The sequence below is a fragment of the Papio anubis genome, chromosome 16, assembly GCF_008728515.1.
Source record: "Papio anubis isolate 15944 chromosome 16, Panubis1.0, whole genome shotgun sequence".
Taxonomy (NCBI): domain Eukaryota; kingdom Metazoa; phylum Chordata; class Mammalia; order Primates; family Cercopithecidae; genus Papio; species Papio anubis.
Window position 1 is genome coordinate 10,512,515 of NC_044991.1, and position 22,188 is coordinate 10,534,702.

At 42.1% G+C, this 22,188-nt stretch overlaps 1 protein-coding gene across 12 annotated transcripts in view; it reads right to left on the reverse strand.

The window, feature by feature from the left end:
• The window catches only part of TNRC6B (trinucleotide repeat containing adaptor 6B), a 298,093-nt gene that overhangs the window by 156,856 nt on the left and 119,049 nt on the right, over window positions 1-22,188 (reverse strand). Inside the window, exon 1 of one of the 12 annotated variants that reach the window (XM_031656271.1) lies at window positions 2,879-4,013. The exons of 10 other annotated variants lie outside the window; for them this stretch is intronic. In XM_031656271.1, the coding sequence (XP_031512131.1) occupies window positions 2,879-2,883 (5 nt within the window). In that variant the 5' untranslated portion in view covers window positions 2,884-4,013. Of the gene's footprint in view, window positions 1-2,878; window positions 4,014-22,188 lie in introns of those variants that run through there. One more of the 12 variants, XM_031656278.1, reaches the window with a different exon arrangement.

Consider the following 22,188-nt stretch of genomic DNA (forward strand, 5'->3'; position numbering starts at 1 on the left):
CTACCAATTTTTGTGATGTTTCAGTCATGAACCTGTGACATTTTTTTCTGAGACAGAGTAGTGTTATGATATTATCACTAGTTGATCCAGCATTAGGAAATATGGATTGGTTGGGGGGGTGGGGAAGTTAATAGGGATTATATTCACTTTCTCCAGTAAGAAACTTCCTCTGCATACACTATCTCATTTTTAAAAAGTAAAAACCACAACGTGCAAGTTCCAATACCCCTGAATATTGCTCTTCATAATATGGGCCACATCTTTAAAGTTTTTAAAGCTTCAATTCACAACACTCACAGAAAGACAACTTCAACAGAATGCACAAATTAAATACTATCCATCTGCACACTTAATTGATTACCCATTTTCATTTCCTTCTGGATGACCATCATGTTGGTGAGCCAGAAGGATTGGTTCTGCAGGATCTGAGATCCAAAATGGCAGTCGAGCTATCAACTCACCAGAGCCATAATGCTTCCCATACGTGAAGCAAGGTCTTATTTATCTCACCTTTTAATTATCTGGGGAAAAAGAAAATCTACAAAAAACATTTCAAAGAATCAAATGGCATTCATTCTATCATTCTCTGTTCTGCCTAAGAGAGCAGGTACCCTGCTCTGGTTCCTCCTCTCTGCAAACTGAATTAACCTGCCATTCATATGTTTACACAGTCCACAAAAACAAGCTAATGGCAAAACATGCAAACCCTAGGTTTTTCTCTCCTCTTTAGTAAGACCAACTTTAGGAAATAGGTGTAAAATGAATCATCTAACAAGCAAAGCCCCCAAAAAGTGCTTTCATTTTCAGAAAAACAACAACAAAAATCAGAGCTCTGATTTTCCTTTAGGTCTACCACAGTGCAACACTTCCTATCACTAAGGTAATTTCTCTATCTTTTCCCTTTAAATTCAAGCCATTAAAAAATTTAGAGACAACTTTGTTTCAGACTACCTCTTTAATGTAAGGTTTCCAATCCTTCTTACACAAAAGCTGAGTTTATATCATCAAAAAATTTACAGTGAATCTAAACAGTCACTTCTGTATTTATTACCATTACTAACATAACAACATTAATTTTTTAAAATAATAAAATCCTTGCTTGTTAGAGACAGAGGGCTTTAATTATCTTATGCATTCAAATGGAAAGTCTTTTTGTTAAATTAGCGTGAAAGTCCCTTCATCTACACACAATTGGCCCAAAGAAACAGGCCATTTTCAGCACAAGAGGCCAATCCATTTTAAGAGTGAATAAAGCTTTTGAAAGCACCACACACCCTCTTCCAGACTGTCAAATTTTCAAAATGGTCCAGCATTTTTTCCACTTTATCTTTTTTAACACTTTCAGGCCCAGTAAGCGTCTCATAATTAGATTAATTAAAAAGGAAACAACAAAAAACACTGCTCCCTTCTGATCAAAATTATTCCATTTATGCTTAATTAGCTTTAATCCACGTCTACATATTTAATGATGGGGATATGACAATTCAACCTATTTGCATATTTTAAATGCCTTTTCTAAACTATACTTTGTAACAGATTTAGAAGAACAGTCTCTTTCTCATGCCAATATGCCACAGCATAAATCAGGAGGATACAAATTAGGAAAAAAAGAGAAAAGAAAACAAGGCCTCTCAGAGCCAGGGATGTGCTCAGGGGGGTGGAGTAATTTACCCAGGGGTGGGGGCAATTTACCCGCCACATCACAAACTACAATCCTTTCAGCCCACCAGACCGAGAAGCATTACATCACACTCTCACAATGATAGGGGGAGGAGGCTCTGAGAAAGCAAGTTTTCAGCTTTCTTTCCTCCCTGCTCTCAGGCTTCTAGAATCCTGCATTAGGAGTAATGGAATTTAACTTCAGGCACTGCACAGCTTCAGGGGTTACTAACAATCACATAGACTGCTACTTATACATGTGACCCTAAATGACCACTTCGCAGTGGATACATGGCCGAAACAGGCAACCACACACCCACACGATGAATTTATGCTGAAAAGCCCAGTTATGCATCTGTGTAAAATTAAACAAAAATTTTATTTCGTGAGGAATGAAGAAGGCTAATACACAGGGAGAACTGATAAAGAAATAATTTCTAATCGCGGTGAATAGGTGTTCATATCTTTAAAACACCATGTTTACAACATAGTCCTACCCTTTGGTTGAATCCACGATCAAAATAAAAGCGCATCTGGCTGCACATTTGAGAACACACACAGAGACCCAGTGCAAACGAGCGCGCGCAGAAAGGAGAGGGTGAGCCACATATTGCTTGGGAGGTTTTCAAGCAGGGGAATCTACAAACCCCAAACCTCCTGGTGTTCACCCGCCCCCAACCTGATGTTTAAAATGTATCAGGTCTTACTTTAGGTTTTACATCTCTCTAGGAAGGAGGGCCCAGTTTAAAAAATAAAAAGAGAGAAAAAGGCTTTCCCGTTCTAGGGCTTGCCCTCCCAGATCCTTTGTCGGCCTTAGCAGCCGAAAGAATGCAAACCCATTTATATTTATGCAAATTTTTGCAGCAGATTTAAGGGGGGAGGGAGGAGGTCTGTGTTTTTTAAAAACCTCTTTCTAAATAGCAAATTTCCAATTACTCGCAGCTTCATTTATTGCAAGATAGAAACGATGATGAAAATCTGCATATACATTAAAAGTGCAATTAAATCACTTCAAAATCTAAATATTTTACCACGTCTTTTCCATTTCTAAAATGCCGAACCAAAAGTACATCACGGGTCTGATTTACACAGATCCACGAAATGTCTGAAGCCAGTCTCCATGCTAGACAAATGTCGATTTGCAACACCACCAGTGAAAACGGTTAGACAAGATCCATATAAATCAATTGGTTTAAAAAAATTGAAAATATTTACCAACCTCATAAAGTGCAGCAGTGCTTAAATCCAGCAAATTGAGGCATACAAGGTAGAAATGGAAATGAAAAAAGGTCCAAAAAATGAATTCTTTTTGTCTATCTGTTTTTTTGTATTTTAAATATTCAGAAACCAGCAGAGACTCTGTCGGCCATTTTGGCTTGAACTAACTCTCTCTCACACACTCTCCCTCTTGCTCTCTCTCTCCCCCTCTGTCTCTAAAGGAAGCAGCTTTTTGTGACCTTCAAATAGAGGCAGATCATGTGACTTCGGGTAGGTTTGTCAATCAGGAAAGGGGAGGGAGCTGGAGCTGAGACTGCCTTAAAGGGGAAGCAGTCCTTTTCCACTCACTTTCATTTGTGAAATGCTGTTATCTCATACTCTCCGCCTACAGACATTGCATGTGAAAGTGGCAACAGCATAAGGGTAACAGATGAACAAAACAGAAAAACCTTTATTGGTTTATAGAAATATGCTCAGTTGCTAACGATTCTTACAGCTCCTGGATCTTCTCCTGGCTGGCTTGCTAGTTATTCTCTAGATGTTTGGGCAAGCACAGGCTGGCAAACTGCTCTGTACAAGGGGCTGAAACACAGCTCTACCAAACAAGAGACTTTACTTTTGAAAGACTGAGGTGAAATATAGGGCACCACTGATCTCTAAGAAGCTCCTAAAATGCATAGAAAAAGACTGAAAGAAACACACAAAAGTATAAACTGAGCTGCAATTCAGAAAGGTTAAGTGACTTATCCCAAATTGCACAGCTAAACAGCTGCAGAAGAGGAACTGGTTTCCCAATTCTGAACTCTACACTTACTGTTTTGCCTGTATGTGTGTTCAGTACCTCCTCCCCCAAACCCAAATAAAAACTATGCTTCAACATTGCAAACGGAGTTTCTCTGGGCTAGGGCAGGTCTGAGTCATCTTTAATCCCCTCCCCCACCGCAGGAGGTAGCTCTGCAGCTGAGGGAGACTAGGCATTAAATTAAAACCTACTTGGTTTCCACCACTCCTAATCCCTTCTCCTTCCCATATACATCTCCATTCCTACCCACCTAAGAAACCCAAGCTCGGTTTGCATCTCCAGCCCTGTGGCTCACAGGCTGTGTAACTTCAGTGCTAACAGCAAGTAAGTCAGTCCCTTACCCACCCTCCCACCCTCCCTGGCCTCAGTTTTCTCATTTGTAAGCGAGCGGAGATTGGGCTTTGCTAGATGGTATCTTTGGTTTCTTTCACCTCCGAAACTCTGCACTTGGCTGCTTTCTTTGAATAGTTCCGTTCATTTTTTCCCGGCCATCTCAAAAGTTCGCCTCCACGCTGGGAAGGCTTCTTGACCTTCGCAGTCCAGACCAGGTCCTCCTGTTAACACTCCCATAATATCTTTTACTACTTTAGAGCAATGGTCATAATTGCAATTTAGTATTTACGAAAGAATGTGTTTAACATTAGTCTTCCTCAGTAGACTGTAAACTGTGTAAGGAAAAATATCACGTCTTCATTGCTCTGTGAGGCTCCACACCAAACCCCACGTAGGAGCTAAATAAATGAATAAATCTGACTTGGACCCTATTCAGAAGGGCTGGGCTGAGTAGGAGGAAACCTGCCACCTGAATATAAACAATTTAGGGGAATGAGGGTCACATAGTTCCCAGAAACTCGCATTCATCTATGTTTTAAGGACAGCTTCAGGAAAGAAAGTAACTAAAATGGTAAAAAGCGCATGAGAGTGCCCTGTGACTATTGACTCCACCTATCTCTATAAGCCAGAAAAGGGAGGATTCCCCAGTGTGCTTCTCCCATAAACTGGGCTGCTGTGCCAGCCAGCAAACAACTGACAGATTCTAGAAACCCGGCTTTCCTTGAAAAGGAACCTATGAATGCCTGTAAAATCCCATACACTTGTTGTCATCCTGGCTTCTGGGTCTATATACAGTCGCCTGCCTTTGCTTTTTCCACTCAGATATGAGGACAGGAAAAGAGCTGTTTCAGGGCAGGCCAAGGCCAATGCCTGGACAATCTGGCAGCCTGAATAGCTGTGGCTTAACAAGCTTCCACTGTCTTTGCGTGGCACTGAGTGGAATAGCCAAGCCCTGCACTTACAGCTGAGATGCAGGAAAAAGCAGGAAACTCCTAGAATGGAAATTCTGATTATTTAGTCTATTTTTATCCTTCCAATACCTTCCAGATGAGTTACTGAAAGTTGTAGCAGGCTCGATTTGTAAAAATGTATGGAGACTGAACATCCACCTTGTTTTAATTTGTGATGGACATGCTTTCTTTATGAAACTGAACTTTGCTAAGTTCCATTCCCCAGTGTAGAATATTATTGTATACAAATGTGTTGCCTTGTAAGTGTTAAACAGCAAACTGTATGAAAAGTTTGGAAACAAACTTTTCCAACATATATATATATTATAATATATATATTCATCATATTATTTGAAATTAGAACCAATATTATATTTAAAATGTTTGCACCCGGCCACTGAATACTTTTTCCTTAACCTCCAGATCATCTTTTCTATGCAACACCTCTAAATTCAGTGTAGTCAGTCTAATCGTTTATCTAAAAGAAACAAGTGCAAGGCAGGGCGCGGTGGCTCAAGCCTGTAATCCCAGCACTTTGGGAGGCCGAGACGGGTGGATCACGAGGTCAGGAGATCAAGACCATCCTGGCTAACACGGTGAAACCCCGTCTCTACTAAAAGAAATACAAAAAACTAGCCAGGCGAGGTGGCAGGCGCCTGTAGTCCCAAGCTACTCAGGAGGCTGAGGCAGGAGAATGGTGGGAACCCGGGAGGCGGAGCTTGCAGGGAGCTGAGATCCGGCCACTGCACTCCAGCCAGGGCGACAGAGCGAGACTCCGTCTCAAAAAAAAAAAAAACAAAAAAAAAAGAAACAAGTGCAATAAATACATTATTTCTCCCTTCTGTTTCCAGGCATAATAGATTCTGTGATAGATTTATTATACTTTTTTCATATTAACAATTAGACAATGTTTTAAAATTATATTATGAGGTAAGGATACAAAGTAATAAAAATTATTATTGATATTTTTATTTATTTATTTTTTTTGAGAGGGAGTCTCGCTCTGTCGCCCAGGCTGGAGTGCAGCCAAAGTTAGAGGACTGCTTGAGCCCAAGAGTTTGAGACCGGGCAACAAACATAGTGAGATCTTGCCTCTACAAAAAAATTTTTTAAATTAGCCAGGCTTGGTGGGGTATGCCTGTGGTCCTAGCTACTCTGGAGGCTGAGGTGGGAGGATCACTTGAGCCTGGGAAGTCAAAGCTGCAGTGAGCTGAGATCACACCACTGTACTCCAGCCTTGGCAACAGATTAAAAAATATATATAATATGATATATATGGTATATATGATATATCATATGTATCTCATGTATCATATATGATATATATACACATTTTGTTTTTGGGCACAGATATAAAGTAACAGCCAAAAAAAAAGAAAACACAAAAACAGAGTAAACTGAATAAAACCCAAAACTGTATTTTGTTTTAAACAATTAAATAAATGTAGATAATTCTGTCAAAAATCTGATCAATTAAAAGAGAGAAGTCACAAACATTAGGGCTGAGAAGAGGATATCATAACTGCAGATTTAGAGAAAATCTTTTAAATCATGCTAGAATTATATGTAACTTTACGTAAATAAACTTGAAGATTAAATAAGATGGATGATAGTCAAAGAAAACAGAAGTTACCAAAATCAACTCAAGAAAAATTAGGGGAGCAACAACCCATAGCAGAAATCTCTAAGATCTTCAAACAATGAGCCACTAAAACAACAGCAAGCCCAATTTTCTAGGTGAATGCCATCTAACTCTTATTGAACAGATAATTTCCATGTTATCCCTACTGTTCCAGGAGGCATAAGAATAAAAGGAAAAGCTTCCTACTTTTTTCCATGAGGCTAACATATTCCTGATATGCATTTGGACTAAGATGGTACAAAAAATAAAACTAATGTTCACTGGTGAAGACAGAGCAAAAATACTAAGTAAAATATTTTCAGATAGAACTGAGTAGTTTTAAGAGAATAATTCATTATGACCACGTAGGCTTTACACCAACACTACTACACCAACAATACAAGGATGGTTAAATTACAACCATACAAGGACAGTTAAACTAGCTATTAACATTAATCTTCATTTGTTCAATAAATATGTACTAAGTACTTTCCCCATCAGACTCTGTGCTAAGTGCTAGGGATGCAGCAGTGAAGCAAAAGGTTCTCGTCTATATGGAGCTGACATCCTCACAGGAGAAGGAACTCAGTGAGAAGAGAATAAGCAGTTTGATAGGATATAGAATAACTGAGAGAGGCTCACTTTAGATAAGGTGCACAGGGAAAGCTTTTCTCAGGAGCGACATTTAAGCTGAGTTGAAAAGCAAACGTTTAGGCTGGGTGCGGTGGCTCACGCCTGTAATCCCAGAACTTTGAGAGGCCAAGACAGGCGGACCTCTTGAGGTCGGGAGTTCGAGGCCAGCCTGGCCAATATGGTGAAACCCCATCTCTACTAAAAATTTTTAAAAAATAAAAAATAAAAAATTAGCCAGGCATGGTGGCATGCCTGTAATCCCAGCCACCCGGAAGGCTGAGGTGTGAGAATCACCTGAACCCAGGAGGCAGAGGTTGCAGTGAGCTGAGATCGCACTACTGCACTCCAGCCTGGGTAACAGAGAGAGACTCCATCTAAAAAAAAAAAAAAGAAAAGAAAAGAAAAGCAAATGTTTGAGTGGTCAATGAACAAGAGAAATGATCAGGAGGCTAGGACCTGTGAGCAGGGGATAGAGTCATGAAACGAATCTCAAGAGGTAGGAAGAGCTAGATCATACTGAGTCCTTCAGTCCACAGTAAAGATTTCACTTTTGGAATAGTGGAAAGTCACAGAAGAGCTTTCAGCAGGTCAACGAACAGCGCCATTTTATCCATTAGTTGCTTTCCACTGAATGCCTAGGGTCTATAAGCTTTTCAGAGACTTAGAAAAATGTTTGGGATCTAAAAAAAAATACAAGTTCAAAATACAAACAAAAAATTGTAACCAAAAAAATTAATAAATGCTTAAATGTCCTTTAAATATAACCACTCAGCAGTCCCATTCATTGTTAAATTTAGCATTTATGGCCAGGCGTGGTGGCTCACACCTGTAATCCCAGCATTTGGTAGGCCGAGACAGGCGGATCACAAGGTCAGGAGATCAAAACCACGCTGGCTAACATGGTGAAACCCTGTCTCTACTAAAAATACAATACATTAGCCGGGAATGGTGGCATGCACCTACAATCTCAGCTACTCGGGAGGCTGAGGCAGGAGAATCGCTTGAATCGCAAAGCAGAGATTGCAGTGAGCCAAGATCGCGCCACTGCACTCCAGCCTGGGCGACAGAACGAGACTCCATCACAAAAAAAAAAAAATTAGCATTTATAAAATGTTCATCACATTCGAAAACAATTCTTACTTTGCAAAAATTCCTATACATACATATATATAAACATACATATAGGTATATATGTGTATATATACACATAGGTATAGATGTATATATACATATACAGGTGTATGTGTCATATATAGGTATATATGTATATTTTTGTTTATATATATGTATGCATAGGAATTTTTGCAAAGTGAGAATTGTTTTTGTTTTGTTTCATTTAATTTAGGAGCGCTAAATAATTAAACATGAGGCCAAAGTACATAAGAAAGTGGCAGTCTTTTATTGCAAATATGCACACACTCTCAGGCGAAGTTCTCTGGTCCTCAGGTGTGGGGGGCCAGGGAAGTCGGGCCGGCGCTCTAGGGTGAGGTTCCCCGGTCCACGAATGTGCCGAGGAAGTCACACCGGCGCTTACGGGCAGCGGACTTTTATGCCTGGGAGCTGGAGGGGGAGGAGTTTGGGGCGTGTGTGTAGGAGTGGCTTCTTGAATTTCGGTGTCCTCGGCTTGACGTCACTCTGCGCATGCTCAGTTGATTTGGTTCTTTTCCCGGGCGCGGGAAAATCTGTGATGAAGAACCCGGAAACAACAGGGACTGCTCCATCTTGTTCACCTTCCTCCATCTTGTCCCTTCCCCCTCACCCAAACAGTTTTCAAATGTGATGAACATTTTATATAACACATATACATGTATGTATGTTTATGTATGTATAGGAATATATATATATATATATATATATATTTTTTTTTTACCCCCTTGAGATAGGGTCTCGCCGTGTTGCCCAGGCTAGAATGCAGTAACACAAACATGGCTCACCACAGCTTCAACCTTTTGGGCTCAAGTGATTCTCCTGCCTCAGCCTCCCAAGTAGCTGAGATCAGAGGTGTGTGCCACCATGCACAGCTACTTTTTCAATGTTTTGTAGACGGGGTTTCACCATGTTGCTCAGGCTGATCTCCAACTTCTGGGCTCAAGCAATCCTCCTGCCTCAAACTCCCAAAGTGCTGGGATTATAGGCCTAAGTCACCATGCCCAGCCCCTAAATATGTTACCTGTTAAGAAGTCTGAGTTTTTTGTTTTTTTTTTTTTTTTGAGACAGAGTCTCGCTCTGTAGCCCAGGCTGGAGTGCAGTGATGCCATTTCTGCTCACTGCAAGCTCTGCCTCCTGGGTTCACGCCATTCTCCTGCCTCAGCCTCCCAAGTAGCTGGGACTACAGGCGCCCACAACCACACCCGGCTAATTTTTTGTATTTTTAGTAGAGACAGGGTTTCACTGTGTTAGCCAGGATGGTCTCGATCTCCTGACCTCGTGATCCACCCGCCTTGGCCTCCCAAAGTGCTGGGATTATAGGCGTGAGCCACTGCGCCCAGCCTAGAAGTCTGAGATACTTATGAATTAAATTAGTTACTTGTAGCCAAAGAATTTCAGAAGCAGAATTATGAAAAATTCTTTTAAAATGTGACAGCAAAAAAAAAAAAAAAAGATAAATCCACATATTTAATATGGAATATGTCTACATATTTAATACGGTTGTGAGTACCTTTTAATTTTTCCTATAAACATGAGATGAAGACTTCAAAACCTCCTAATATGAGTATGCTAAGGACCCTTGGAGGTCTTAAAACCACTTTGGTAGAGACACAATCAGATTTGTGTTTCTAGAAGCTCTTCCTGGTTTCTGTATGGAGAATATACTACCAAAGATCAAGAGAAGCAGGAAGAAAAGTCAGAAAGCCACCGTGGTCGTCTAGGTGAGAGAGGGTGGGTAGACAGAGCCAGCTGGGCAGTGGAGGTGGAGAAAAGTATGTAAGTACGCAGTATATTTTGAAGGCAGAAGTGATTCTACTGTAAGATAATTGGTACTTGTTAAGTATGTAATCTTGTGACCATGAACTATCATAAGGCCAATCAATTCATTCAAAAATAAGACTCCAGGCTGGGTGTGGTGGCTCACGCCTGTGATCTCAGCACTTTGGGAGGCCAAGGTGGGTGGATCATGAGGTCAGGAGATCGAGACCATCCTGGCTAACATGGTGAAACCTCATCTCTACTAAAAATACAAAAATTAGTTGGGTGTGGTGGTACGTGCCTGTAATCCCAACTACTTGGGAGGCTGAGGGAGGAGAATAGCTTGAATCCGGGAGGCAGACTGCAGTAACCCGGGATTGCGCCACTGCACTTTAGCCTGGCGACACAGCAAGACTCCGTCTCCAAAAAAAAAAAGAAGACTCCAAACTCTGGACTCACCATTCATTCACAAAGTCAACAATCCTTATTTGTGGCACAACAATCCTTATTTGTATGCCAGGACTAGACCAGAGGCATACAAAAATGATTAATAACACTTCAAAGGACAGAGAAGCATTTTAATCCATAATTAAAATATAGCAAAGTATCATAATGAAAGTATAAATAGAGATATAACATGGCTGTGCTGTGGCAATAAAAAGGGTAACTGCTGGGAGAACAAGAAAAGATTTCACAGGGAAGGAGGTGAGAGTTTGAACTGAGTCTCAAAGAATGAGTAGGAGTTTGCCATGTAGAGAACCTAGGAAAGGCAAAGGCTTTTCCAAGTTTTACCAACTTCGGTACTACCAAACCAGGACAAGGAGGTAGGCTGACAAGAAAAAATGTCAATGGGAGAGCTAAGCATTTCTGCTATTCTTACTCCCAACAAAGTCAGAAGATAGAAATAATAGCCAAACTATGTTAGATCTCCAATGCAACCTAAATCCAACAATCTCTGGATTCAGTTACAAAATAGAATGTTCTATTTAAGTTAGAATGCTAGCAGGCCTTTTAGGGAACAGTTTTTCTCAAATTCCTTAGAATCGAACCTCAAAAGTTAAATCTGCATTTGGAGGAAGCCTTTCTTGACACTCCAGGCTGAGTCCAGTACTCCCATCTGTGTTCCAAGGCACCTCGTACATACCTCCAAAGCAGCACCTTCATAGCCTATTATGGTTAACCACTTACTTGGCGTTTCCCCCTCTAAACAATGAACCTTAAGAGGGCAGGGTATGTAGCTTTTATTTCTGGGTCTAGCGCAGAAGAGAAATTCAATTAATATTGCTGAATGAATGAACAAATAAGCAAAGGAATGAATGGATGAATACTATGAGCCTAGGTACTTTTAGGCTGTAAAGGAAGACAACACGTATCCTACAGTTCAAAGATAAGACATATGCATGAGGCAGTCAACAAAAAAGTGTAAGATAAAATTATTAACTGCATGGTTGTGCTCTAAGAGAGATGAATTTGAAAATGGAGGCACTACAGCTTAGATCAGTTGGGTGTCAGCAGATAGATAGGACCAGAATGGTTGAAACAGATTTGCTTTGCTCTGAAGCTAATTTAAGCTGCAGGCCCCTCAATTTCATGGGCTCCTCCTAAAGCTCTAGGAGGGATCCTAACAAAGTGCCCAATTATCCCTTATTTTTTGGTTACTGTTTTTTGTTTTTGGAGACAAGGTCTCGCTCTGTTGCCCCGGCTAGAGGGCAGTGGCACAATCATGGCTCACTACAGCCTCAAACTGCCAGGTTCAAGCAGTCCTCCTGTCTCAAACTCAGCCTCCCAAGTAGCTAGGACTACAGGCATCCACCACCATGATGAGCTTTTTTTTTTTTTTTTTTTTTTTTGGTAGCAATGGGGATCTCACCATGTTGCCCATGCTGGTCTCGAATTTTGGGCTCAAATAACCCTCCCACCTTGGCCTCCAAAGTGCTGGGATTGAGCCATGGCACGTGGCCCAAAAATTTTTACTGTGGTAAAAAAAAATTAAAAAACACATAAAATCGATCATCTTAACCATTTTTAAGTGTATAGTTCAGTAGCGTTATGTATATTCACTCTGCTGTGCAACAGATCTCCAAAACTTTTACATCTTGCAAATCTGAAATTCTGTGCACATTAAACAACAACTTCATTTTTACCACTTCCCTCAGCCCCTGGCAACCACCATTCTACTTTCTGTCTCTAAACTGACTGCTCTAAGTACCTTGGATAAATGGAATTATATATTAATAGTATTTGTCCTTCCATACCAGCTTTCTTGCCAGTATGGTTCCCTTTGTGTCAGTGGACTTAAGAGTGACTTCAGCCATTCTGGAGATCCCCTAAGGAGACCTTAAGTTGAGGATACCTTTGTTTTGGGTTCAATGGAATAAACTAAATGTATGTGGCTTTCATGAACCTGTGTATGGCTGAGATAATGTTAACCATCAATGTACAAAGAGCTGTTAATAGGTGAACTCACTCTGTATCACGACAGAAATATGCAGGGCCAAATTATGTTGTGATATACATATGTCAATTCAAAGGTTATTTCAGATTAGCCAATGTACAAGAAACAGTGAAGCCCGGCAATTTCATAGTGCATATATAAAAGATACTCAATAGAGGTTTTCCCAAAATTGCTAACAATTTTTTTTTTTTTTTTTGTGACAAAGTCTTACTCTGTTGCCCAGGCTGGAGTGTGGTGACACGACCTCAGCTCACTGCATCCTCCACTTCCCTGGTTCAAGCGATTCTCCTGCCTTAGCCTCCTGAGTAGCTGGGATTACATATGTGTGCTACCATGCTCAGCTAATTTTTGGATTTTTAGTAGAGACAGGGTTTTATCATGTTGGCCAGGCTGGTCTCAAACTCCTGACCTTGTGATCTGCCCACTTCGGCCTCCCAGAGTGCTGGGATTACAGGCATGAGCCACCGTGCCCTGCCAACAATTTTACAAATTTATATAATGTTACCAGTAACCAGTTGTGAGGCTGAATGGAACTTATCTAATTAATCACAAAAAAACACATTTTGGTAAACCATGCTATAGGAAGCACTGAATTATTTACCTATTCTCTTTTTAGAAAATATCACAGAATAGGGAGGGATGATCAAAGAGTATAGCACAGCCAAAAAATGTAGGTGAAAACGTTTCACAGCCATGTGTTAGGCAACCAATTAATACAAATATTACATTGTTTTTCTGAATTTTTGGTATTTAATTTTTTTAAGTTGCCATTTTTGTGATTTATCTCTTTGTAAATATTCACTTTTGAACCTAGTTTTGTCTTTGAAATTAATTTGCTTTTTCTTAAAGAGTATTCCCACAAAAGTCAGATTTGCAGCTAGTCAGAAAGAAGGATTTCTTTGCCTGCCCAGAGGCATGTAAGGCAGAAGGAAACTAGACTTGCGTGGAAGACCTTCAGCAGGGCCCCTGGCAGGAGCAGAAGTTCCTTTGAAAATATGCATAGATAGGCTAATAGCATCTTAGGGAGGCCCTTGGAAGCAAAGAAAAGGTTCAGGCTTGGTTGGAAAGGCATTTTCTGAAAGAAAACAAACAAACAAACAATAACTGATAACTGGCTGATACAGTTTGGCTGTGTCCCCACCCAAATCTCATCTTGTAGTTCCTATAATCCCCATGTGTTGTGGGAGGGACCCAGTGGGAGGTAACTGAATCATGGGGGTGGTTACCCTCCTGCTGTTCTTGTGATAGTGAGTTCTCACGAGATGTGATGGTTATAGAAGTGGCTTTTCCCCCATTGCTCAGCACTTCTCCTTTCTGCCGCCAAATGAAGAAGAACATGTTTGCTTTCCCTTACGCCATGGCTGGAAGTTTCCTGAGGCCTTCCCAGCTATGTGGATGTGTGAATCAATTAAACCTCTTTCCTTTATAAATTACCCAGTCTCAGGAAGTTCTTTATTTTATTTATTTATTGATTGATTTTTGAGACGGAGTCTCGCTCTGTCGCCCAGGCTGGAATGCAGTGGTGCGATCTTGGCTCACTGCAAGCTCTGCCTCCTGGGTTCACGCCAGCCTCAGCCTCCCGAGTAGTTGGGACTACAGGCGCCCGCCACCGCACCCGGATAATTTTTTGGTTTTTAGTAGAGACGGGGTTTCATCGTGTTAGCCAGGATGGTCTCGATCTTCTGAACTAGTGATCCACCCGCCTCGGCCTCCCAAAGTGCTGGGATTACAGGCGTGAGCCACCGCGCCCAGCCAGGAAGTTCTTTATTAGCAGCATGAGAACGGACTAATACACTGGCCTATAAGTAGGATGCTTAAGGAGAACAGTGATAAAATCAGGTCTGTTGGAACATATTCAAGAAAAGACTGAATCTAAAGTTGATGACTGGGCATGGTGGCTCATGCCTGTAATACAAGCACTTTGGGAGGTTGAGGTGGGAGGACTGCTTGAGCCCAGGAATTCAAGACCAGCCTGGCAACATAGTCAGGCCTTGTTTCTACTAAAAACAAAAAAAAATTAGCCAGGCATGGTTGTGTGTGCCTGTAGTACTAGCTACTCCAGAGGCTAACGTGGGAGGATCGCTTGAGTCTAGGAGGTGGAGGCTGCAATAAGCCATGACCATGCCACTGTACTCCAACCTGGGTGACAGTGAGAGACCCTGTCTCAAAAACAATTTTTTTTGGTTGAGGCTGCAGTGAGCCCAGATTGCACCATTGTACTGCTTGGGTGACAAAGTAAGACCCTGTCTCAAGAAAAAAAAAAAAGGTGGGTGGGGTGGGTGCAGTGACTCACACCTGTAATCCCAGCACTTTGAGGCTGAGGTGGACGGATCATCTGAGGTCAGGAGTTTGAGACCAGCCTGGCCAACACGCTGAAACCCTGTCTCTACTAAAAATACAAAAATTAGCCAGGTGTGGTGGTGGGCATCTGTAATCTCAGCTACTTGGGAGGCTGAGGCAGGAGAATAGCTTGAACCTGGGAGGCGGAGGTTGCAGTGAGTGAGCCAAGATCGTGTCACTGCACTCCAGCCTGGGTAGAGTGAGATTCCATTTCAGGAAACGGACAGTTTCGCTCTTGAGACAGTTTCGCTGTTGTTGATCAGGCTGGAATGCAATGGCGTGATCTCAGCTCATGACAACCTCTGCCTTCCAGGTTCAAGTGATTCTCCTGCCTCAGTCTCCCTAGTAGCTGGGATTACAGGCATGTGCCACCATGCCCAGCTAATTTTGTATTTGTAGTAGAGACAGGGTTTCTCCATGTTGGTCAGGCTGGTCTTAGACTCCCAACCTCAGGTGATCTGCCTGCCTCTGCCTCCCAAAGTGCTGGGGTTACAGGCATGAGCCCCCATGCCTGGCCAAAAAATAATAATAATAATTTAAAAAGAAAAAGGTGTAACAATGTTAACAATGCCTTTTTTTTTTTTTTTTTTGAAACGGAGTCTTGCTCTGTCACCCAGGCTGGAGTGCAGTGGTTGGATCTCAGCTCACTGCAAGCTCCGCCTCCTGGGTTTAAGCCATTCTCCTGCCTCAGCCTCCCAAGTAGCTGGGACTACAGGCACCTATCACCTCGCCCGGCTAGTTTTTTGTATTTTTTAGTAGAGACAGGGTTTCACCGTGTTAGCCAGGATGGTCTCGATCTCCTGACCTCGTGATCCGCCTGTCTCAGCCTCCCAAAGTGCTGGGATTACAGGCTTGAGCTACCACGCCCGGCAACCCTTTTTTTTTTTTTTTTTAAGGCAGAGTCTCAATCTGTCGCCCAGGCTAGACTGCAGTGCTGTGGTCTTTGCTTACTGCAACCTCTGCCTCCCAGGTTCAAGTGACTCTCCTGCCTCAGCCTCCTGAGTAGCTGGGATTACAGGAGCCCACCACCACACCTAGCTAATTTTTGTATTTTTTTTCCTTTTTAGTAGAGATGGGGTTTCACCATGCTAGTCAGGCTAGTCTTGAACTCCTGACCTCAAGTGATCCACCTGCCTGGGCCTCCCAAAGTGCTTCAATGTACTTTTCTTCTGCTGATAACAGATAAAATATTCTGGAATTAGGCTTTTTAATAACACCACCTCAGATTTCAAAGTGAGTGTGTAGAAGAGGGATTGTTGACAGTCGATGGGAACTTATTCATTCAACATGTATTTATAGATGCTTTTTGTGCCAGGCACTTCTCTAGGCAGTGACCAAGACAACAGAAATCCATCCTCATGGAGCCAAAGATCTAGCATAAAGCTTTAACCCAATCTTTTCTGCCTTGAGCCTCCCCTCCCCTCTTATTTATGAAATAAAATACAATAAATAAATAAAATTGTGAAACACATATCTATTAAAGTTACCCTTTTCTTTTCTTTTCTTTTCCTTTTTCTTTTTTTTTTTTTTTTGTGAGACGGAGTCTTGCTCTGTCCCGCTGGCTGGAGGGCAGTGGCGTGATCTCGGCTCACTGCAAGCTCCGCCTCCTGGGTTCCAATACGTTCTCCTGCCTCAGCCTCAGGTGGCTGGGTTTCTGGCCGCCATCCGCATTGACTGGTTTTTTAAATATTTTTTAGCAGTAAGGCCGGGGTTTCGCGTGATAGCCAGGATGGTCTCCATCTCTGACCTGCGTGATCCACCCGATCTCGGCCTCCCAAAGTGCTGGGATTACAGGCTTGAACCACGGCGCCCGGCCCACTCCCTTTTCTTTTCTTTTCTCTTTCTTTCTTTTTTTTTTTTTTTTTTTTTTTTTTTGGGGCAGAGTCACAGCTCTTAATGCCAGGCTGGAGTGCAGGCACGGCATGCCAGCTCTACAGCCTCTGCCTCCTGGGTTCAAGCGATTCTCCTCCCTCAGCCTCCCGAGTAGCTGGGATTACAGGCATGAGCCACCATGCCCGGCTAATTTTGTATTTTTAGTAGAGACAGGTTTCTCCATGTTGGCCAGGTCTCGAACTCCCGATCTCAGGTGATCCACCCGCCTCAGCCCCTCAAAGTGCTGGGATTACAGGCGTGAGCCACCATGCCTGGCCTTTTTTTATTTTTTTATTTTTTATTTTTTTGAGACAGAGTCTTGCTCTGTCCCGCTGGCTGGAGTGCAGTGGCGCGATCTCGGCTCACTGCAAGCTCCGCCTCCCGGAATCACGCCATTCTCCTGCCTCAGCCTCCTAAGTAGCTGGGACTACAGGCGCCCGCCACCGCGCCGGCTAATTTTTTCTATTTTTAGTAGAGACGGGGTTTCACCGTGGTCTTGATCTCCTGACCTTGTGATCCGCCCGCCTCGGCCTCCCAAAGTGCTGGGATTACCGGCGTCAGTCACCGCGCCCGCCCGCCTGGCCTTATTTTTTGAAACAGGGTCTCATTCTGTCATCTATTAAAATTACCGTTTTTTTTTTTTTTTTTTTTTTTGAGACAGGGTCTTGTTCTGTCACCCAGGATGGAGCGCAGTGCTGCGATCTTGGCTCACTGCTACCACTACCTCTCAGGCTCAAGTGATCTTGAGGAGCTGGAACTACCGGCACACAACAACATGCTCAGCTAATTTTTCCATTTTTTGTAGAGATGAGGTTTGGCCATGTTGCCCAGGCTGTTCTCTAATTCCCGAGCTCAAGCAATCCTCCCACCTCTTCCCTCCCAAAGTGCTGAGATTACAGGCGTGAGCCACCGCACCCGGCCTTGAAGTTACTCTTACTGTAATTAATCCATGGTCCAGGCATCCAAGAAAAACCTCACAAAATAGAATTCAGAATGTATTATAATTCTGACAGTTTTGGGGAAAAAAAGATGTTGTTAGAGAATTTTTTAAAAGTAACTTCAATGCAAATTACAAAATTTATTAGCAACTGAAAGTTCCCCAAAGATCTAGCACAAAATGTTGATGGCTTTACAAAAACTCCCAGCAGCAAAAATTCCATGAGTATAAACTATCATCTACTGAACCTCTTTGTGGCGTTTTCAAAATACCAATTAACTTGAAAAGAAAACTCATTTCCTCATTCCCCCAAAAGTTGTTCTAGATTATACAGAAAAGTCAACTATTCTTCTGATGTCTAGCTTACTACTTTGTAATAATGATCGAGTTTACAGAGAGTTCAACTTGCTACTTCTTAATAAATTAATTTCAACATGTACATATTGTAATGGTTTAAAGGGGGAAAAAACTGGAGAAAACCTTATGGTATAATACACAAAATTAAAACGTCAACAACAACAACTTTCCTATGGCCAAATACCAATATTTGTGTTCTGAAGACGATTATCTATAAAATTCATGATTTTGGAAAATTTTTACTTTTCCCTGTGTTTAGGAAATGCTATAGAGCTGCCCAATGTTTTTAAATAAACACCCAAAAGAATGGTTCCCAAAAAGTGTAGTGCCTAATTGGGTAGTTAAATATGAAACAAGAAATATACTAATAAAAGGAATCCTTACGATGGAGATTTATCTTGTGCTACAAGTACAACTTTTAAAAGTTTAAAAGATAGAGCTGTTTAGGGAGTTGGAGTGTCAGCAGAAACAGAGATAAGGGGAGGACAAATTATTAGGACTTAAGAAAGATCTATAATAAGTAAAATTCAGAAAAATTAAAAGGGCCTTTTATTTTTTTTATTTTATTTATTTAGTTTTTTGAGACGGAGTCTCGCTCTGTTGCCCAGGCTGGAGTGTAGTGGCTGGATCTCGGCTCACTGCAAGCTCCGCCTCCTGGGTTCACGCCATTCTCCTGCCTCAGCCTCCCGAGTAGCTGGGACTACAGGCGCCTGCCACCTGGCCCGGCTATTTTTTTATTTTTATTTTTTAGTAGAGACGGGGTTTCACCGGGTTAGCCAGGATGGTCTCGATCTCCTGACCTTGTGATCCGCCCATCTCGGCCTCCCAAAGTGCTGGGATTACAGGCTTGAGCCACCGCGCCCGGCCAAAAGGGCCTTTTATAACTAGACACTTAAATTGGGAAGAATGTAATTAGGAAGAAAATAATTTAATCAAGATGACAGAGTTAAGAGCTTGGCAGGTGTGGTGGCTCCTTTTGTAATCTAACACTGAGGCAGCCAGAGAATGAATCAGAGTCAGGAGATCAAGGCTCAGCTTCCTGTGTCTGGAAGAAACCCGTCTCAGAAAATAGATAGCCAGTGAGGAGTGTGGGGGCCTGTAAGTGCTCTCGTGGAAGGAAGCGACCAGAGAGGCTTGCAGTGAAGCCTGTGTGAACTCCGTCTCAAAAGAAAGTTAAAAACAGCACCTGGGCACAAAACCACATGAACCACACCCACACACTGGGTGAGGCCCGGTGCTAGCTCCCTCATTACATTCTTCTGGCGGGCTGGCAGTGGCTCAAGCCATAATCCCAGCACTTTGGGAGGCGGCGAGGCAGAGAGAGTAGGATCACGAAGGTCAGGAGATGAGACCATCCTGGCTAACACAATGCAAACCCATTCTCTACTAAAAATACAAAAAAAACTAGCCAGAAGTGGGCCCGGTAGCCTGTAGTCCAGCTACTCGGGAGGCTGAGACAGGGAATGGGCGGGAACCGAAAGGTGGGCTTACAGTGAGCTGAGATCAGCCTGCACTCCAACAGGTGACAAACAAGACCCCTAAACCTCAAAAAAAAAAAAAAAAGAAAAAAAATTACATTCTTCTTTCTCTCTGAATCATGGATATAAAACTGTCTTCAGGGCCGGGCGCTGTCGCTCACACCTGTAATCCCAACACTTTGGGAGGCCGAGGCGGGCGGATCACTTGAGGTCAGGAGTTCGAGACCAGCTTGGCCAGCACGGTGAAACCCTATCTCTACTAAAAATACAAAAATTAGCCAGGCGTGGTGGCAGGCGCCTGTAGTCCCAGCTACTTGGGAGGCTGAGGCAGGAGAATCGCTTGAACCTGAGCAGTGAGCCGAGATCACACCACTGCACTCCAGCCTAGGCAACAGAGTGAGACTCCATCTCAAAAACAAAACAGAACAAAAAACAAACAAAACTGTCTTCAATAATTCCATTTCCTTATAGGTCTCCTATGTAACCTCTGAAATAGTTCTCCCTTAGAGAGCAAAATAAAAAAAGATGGCACCCTAAGGAAGCAGAAATATAAAAATATAGGTATTGATACAATTTCTGTCAATTCTAAATATTCTATCAATAATCCCTAAAAAGCAGATACTGTCTATAAAATGAATCCTGAAATAATTTTTTTTTTTTTTCTGAGACAGAGTCTCGCACTGTCACTAGGCTGGAGTGCAGTGGCACAATCTCAGTTCATGCAACCTCCTCCTCCCGGGTTCAAGCGATTCTCCTGCCTCAGCTTCTCCTGCCTCAGCCTCTCAAGTAGCTGGGACTACAGGCCCGCACCACAACGCCCAGCTAATTTTTGTATTTTTAGTAGAGATGGGATTTCACCATGTTGGCCAGGATGATCTCAATCTCTTGACCTTGTGATCTGCCCGCCTCGGCCTCCCAAAGTGCTGGGATTACAGGCATGAGCCACCGCGCTTAGCCGAAATAAGATTTTTTAAAACTTCTAATAAAGTTTTATTTAGCACAACATATACAAAAGATTGTCATTTCAACATAAAATCAATATAAAAGTTAATCATTTTGCAATTATTTTTTGTGGTGAGGGGGAACTAAGTCTTTGAAATCCAGGCTGTAGTTTAAAAGTATATTTCAATTTCACTGTTAATTTTTTTAAACTGTCATTTAAAAAACCCATAAAAATGTATCATCTTAACCGTTTTTAAGCATACAGTCCAGCACTGTAAAGTATAATCACACTGCTGTGCAGCAGATCTCCAGAAACTTCATCTTGCAAAATTGAAGCTCTATTCCCATTAAACATTACCTTCCCCCTACCTCAGTCTTTAGCAATCACCTTTCTACTTTGTTTCCATGATTTCGACTACTTTAGATACTTTATATGAGTAAAATCATACAGTATTTTGTCCTTTTGTAATTGGCTTATTTTGCTTATGATGTCCTCAAGATTTATCTATACTGCAACACACGGCAGAATTTTCTTTTTTGAGGCTGCATAATATTCCCTTGTATGTATATGCCAAATTTTGTTTATCCATTCATCTGTTGACAGATATCTGGGTTGCTCCCACCTCTTGACTATTCTGTGCAAATATCTCTTCGATATTCTACCGTGAGAAATTTATTTTTAAAAATTGCCTTTCATAAAATGAACCAAAAGAATGAAGAACATTGAATAAACAAAAATTTGCTAGAAAAATTCAGTAATTTTAGTATATTAACGATAAGTATCTTTTGAGAATTTGAGTCAATTTCTTTTTTTTTCTTTGAGATGGAAGTCTCACTCTGTTGCCCAGGCTGGCAGTGGCACGATCTTGGCTCACTGCAAGCTCTGCCTCCTGGGTTCATGGCATTCTCCTGCCTCAGCCTCCCTAGTAGCTGGCACTACAGGTGCCCACCACCATGCCCGGCTACTTTTTTTCATTTTTAGCAGAGACAGTGTTTCACCGTGTTAGCCAGGATGGTCTCTATCTCCTGACCTTGTGATCCACCCGCCTCGGCCTCCCAAAGTGCTGGGATTACAGGTGTGAGCCAACGCACCCAGCCCCGAGTCAATTTCAACATAAAGATTGAAAGCTTAGATTTAAAGATTGTAAGTTATATTGGGAAAAAATTAAAAGAATGAAAGAAGCCAAATTTACAACTACATCAAAATTGATGGCCAGGCGCAGTGGCTCACGCTTGTAATCCCAGCACTTTGGGAGGCCGAGGCAGGCACATCACCTGAGGTCAGGAGTTCAAGACCAGCCTGGCTAACATGGTGAAAACCCATTTCTACTAAAAATACAAAAAATTAGCTGGGCGTAGTGGCATGCGCCTGTAATCCCAGCTACTTAGGAGGCTGGGGCAGGAGAATCGCTTGAACCTGGGAGGCAGAGTTGCAGTGAGCCAAGATCACGCCACTGCACTCCAGTTTGGGCAACAAGAGCGAAACTCCATCTCAAAACTGATAAAAACAAAAATAAAAATAAAAATTGGTATTTGGCTTCAAAATTACAACAAATGATCTTCCCACAAACCTTTAGACCATCATAAATATAAATAAAACCAAATCAAAAACCTGTCTGCATTTCCTCTCTGATGACTGCTCAATAAGCATGGTCAAACACAATCTATGAGCAAGTACCTGCTC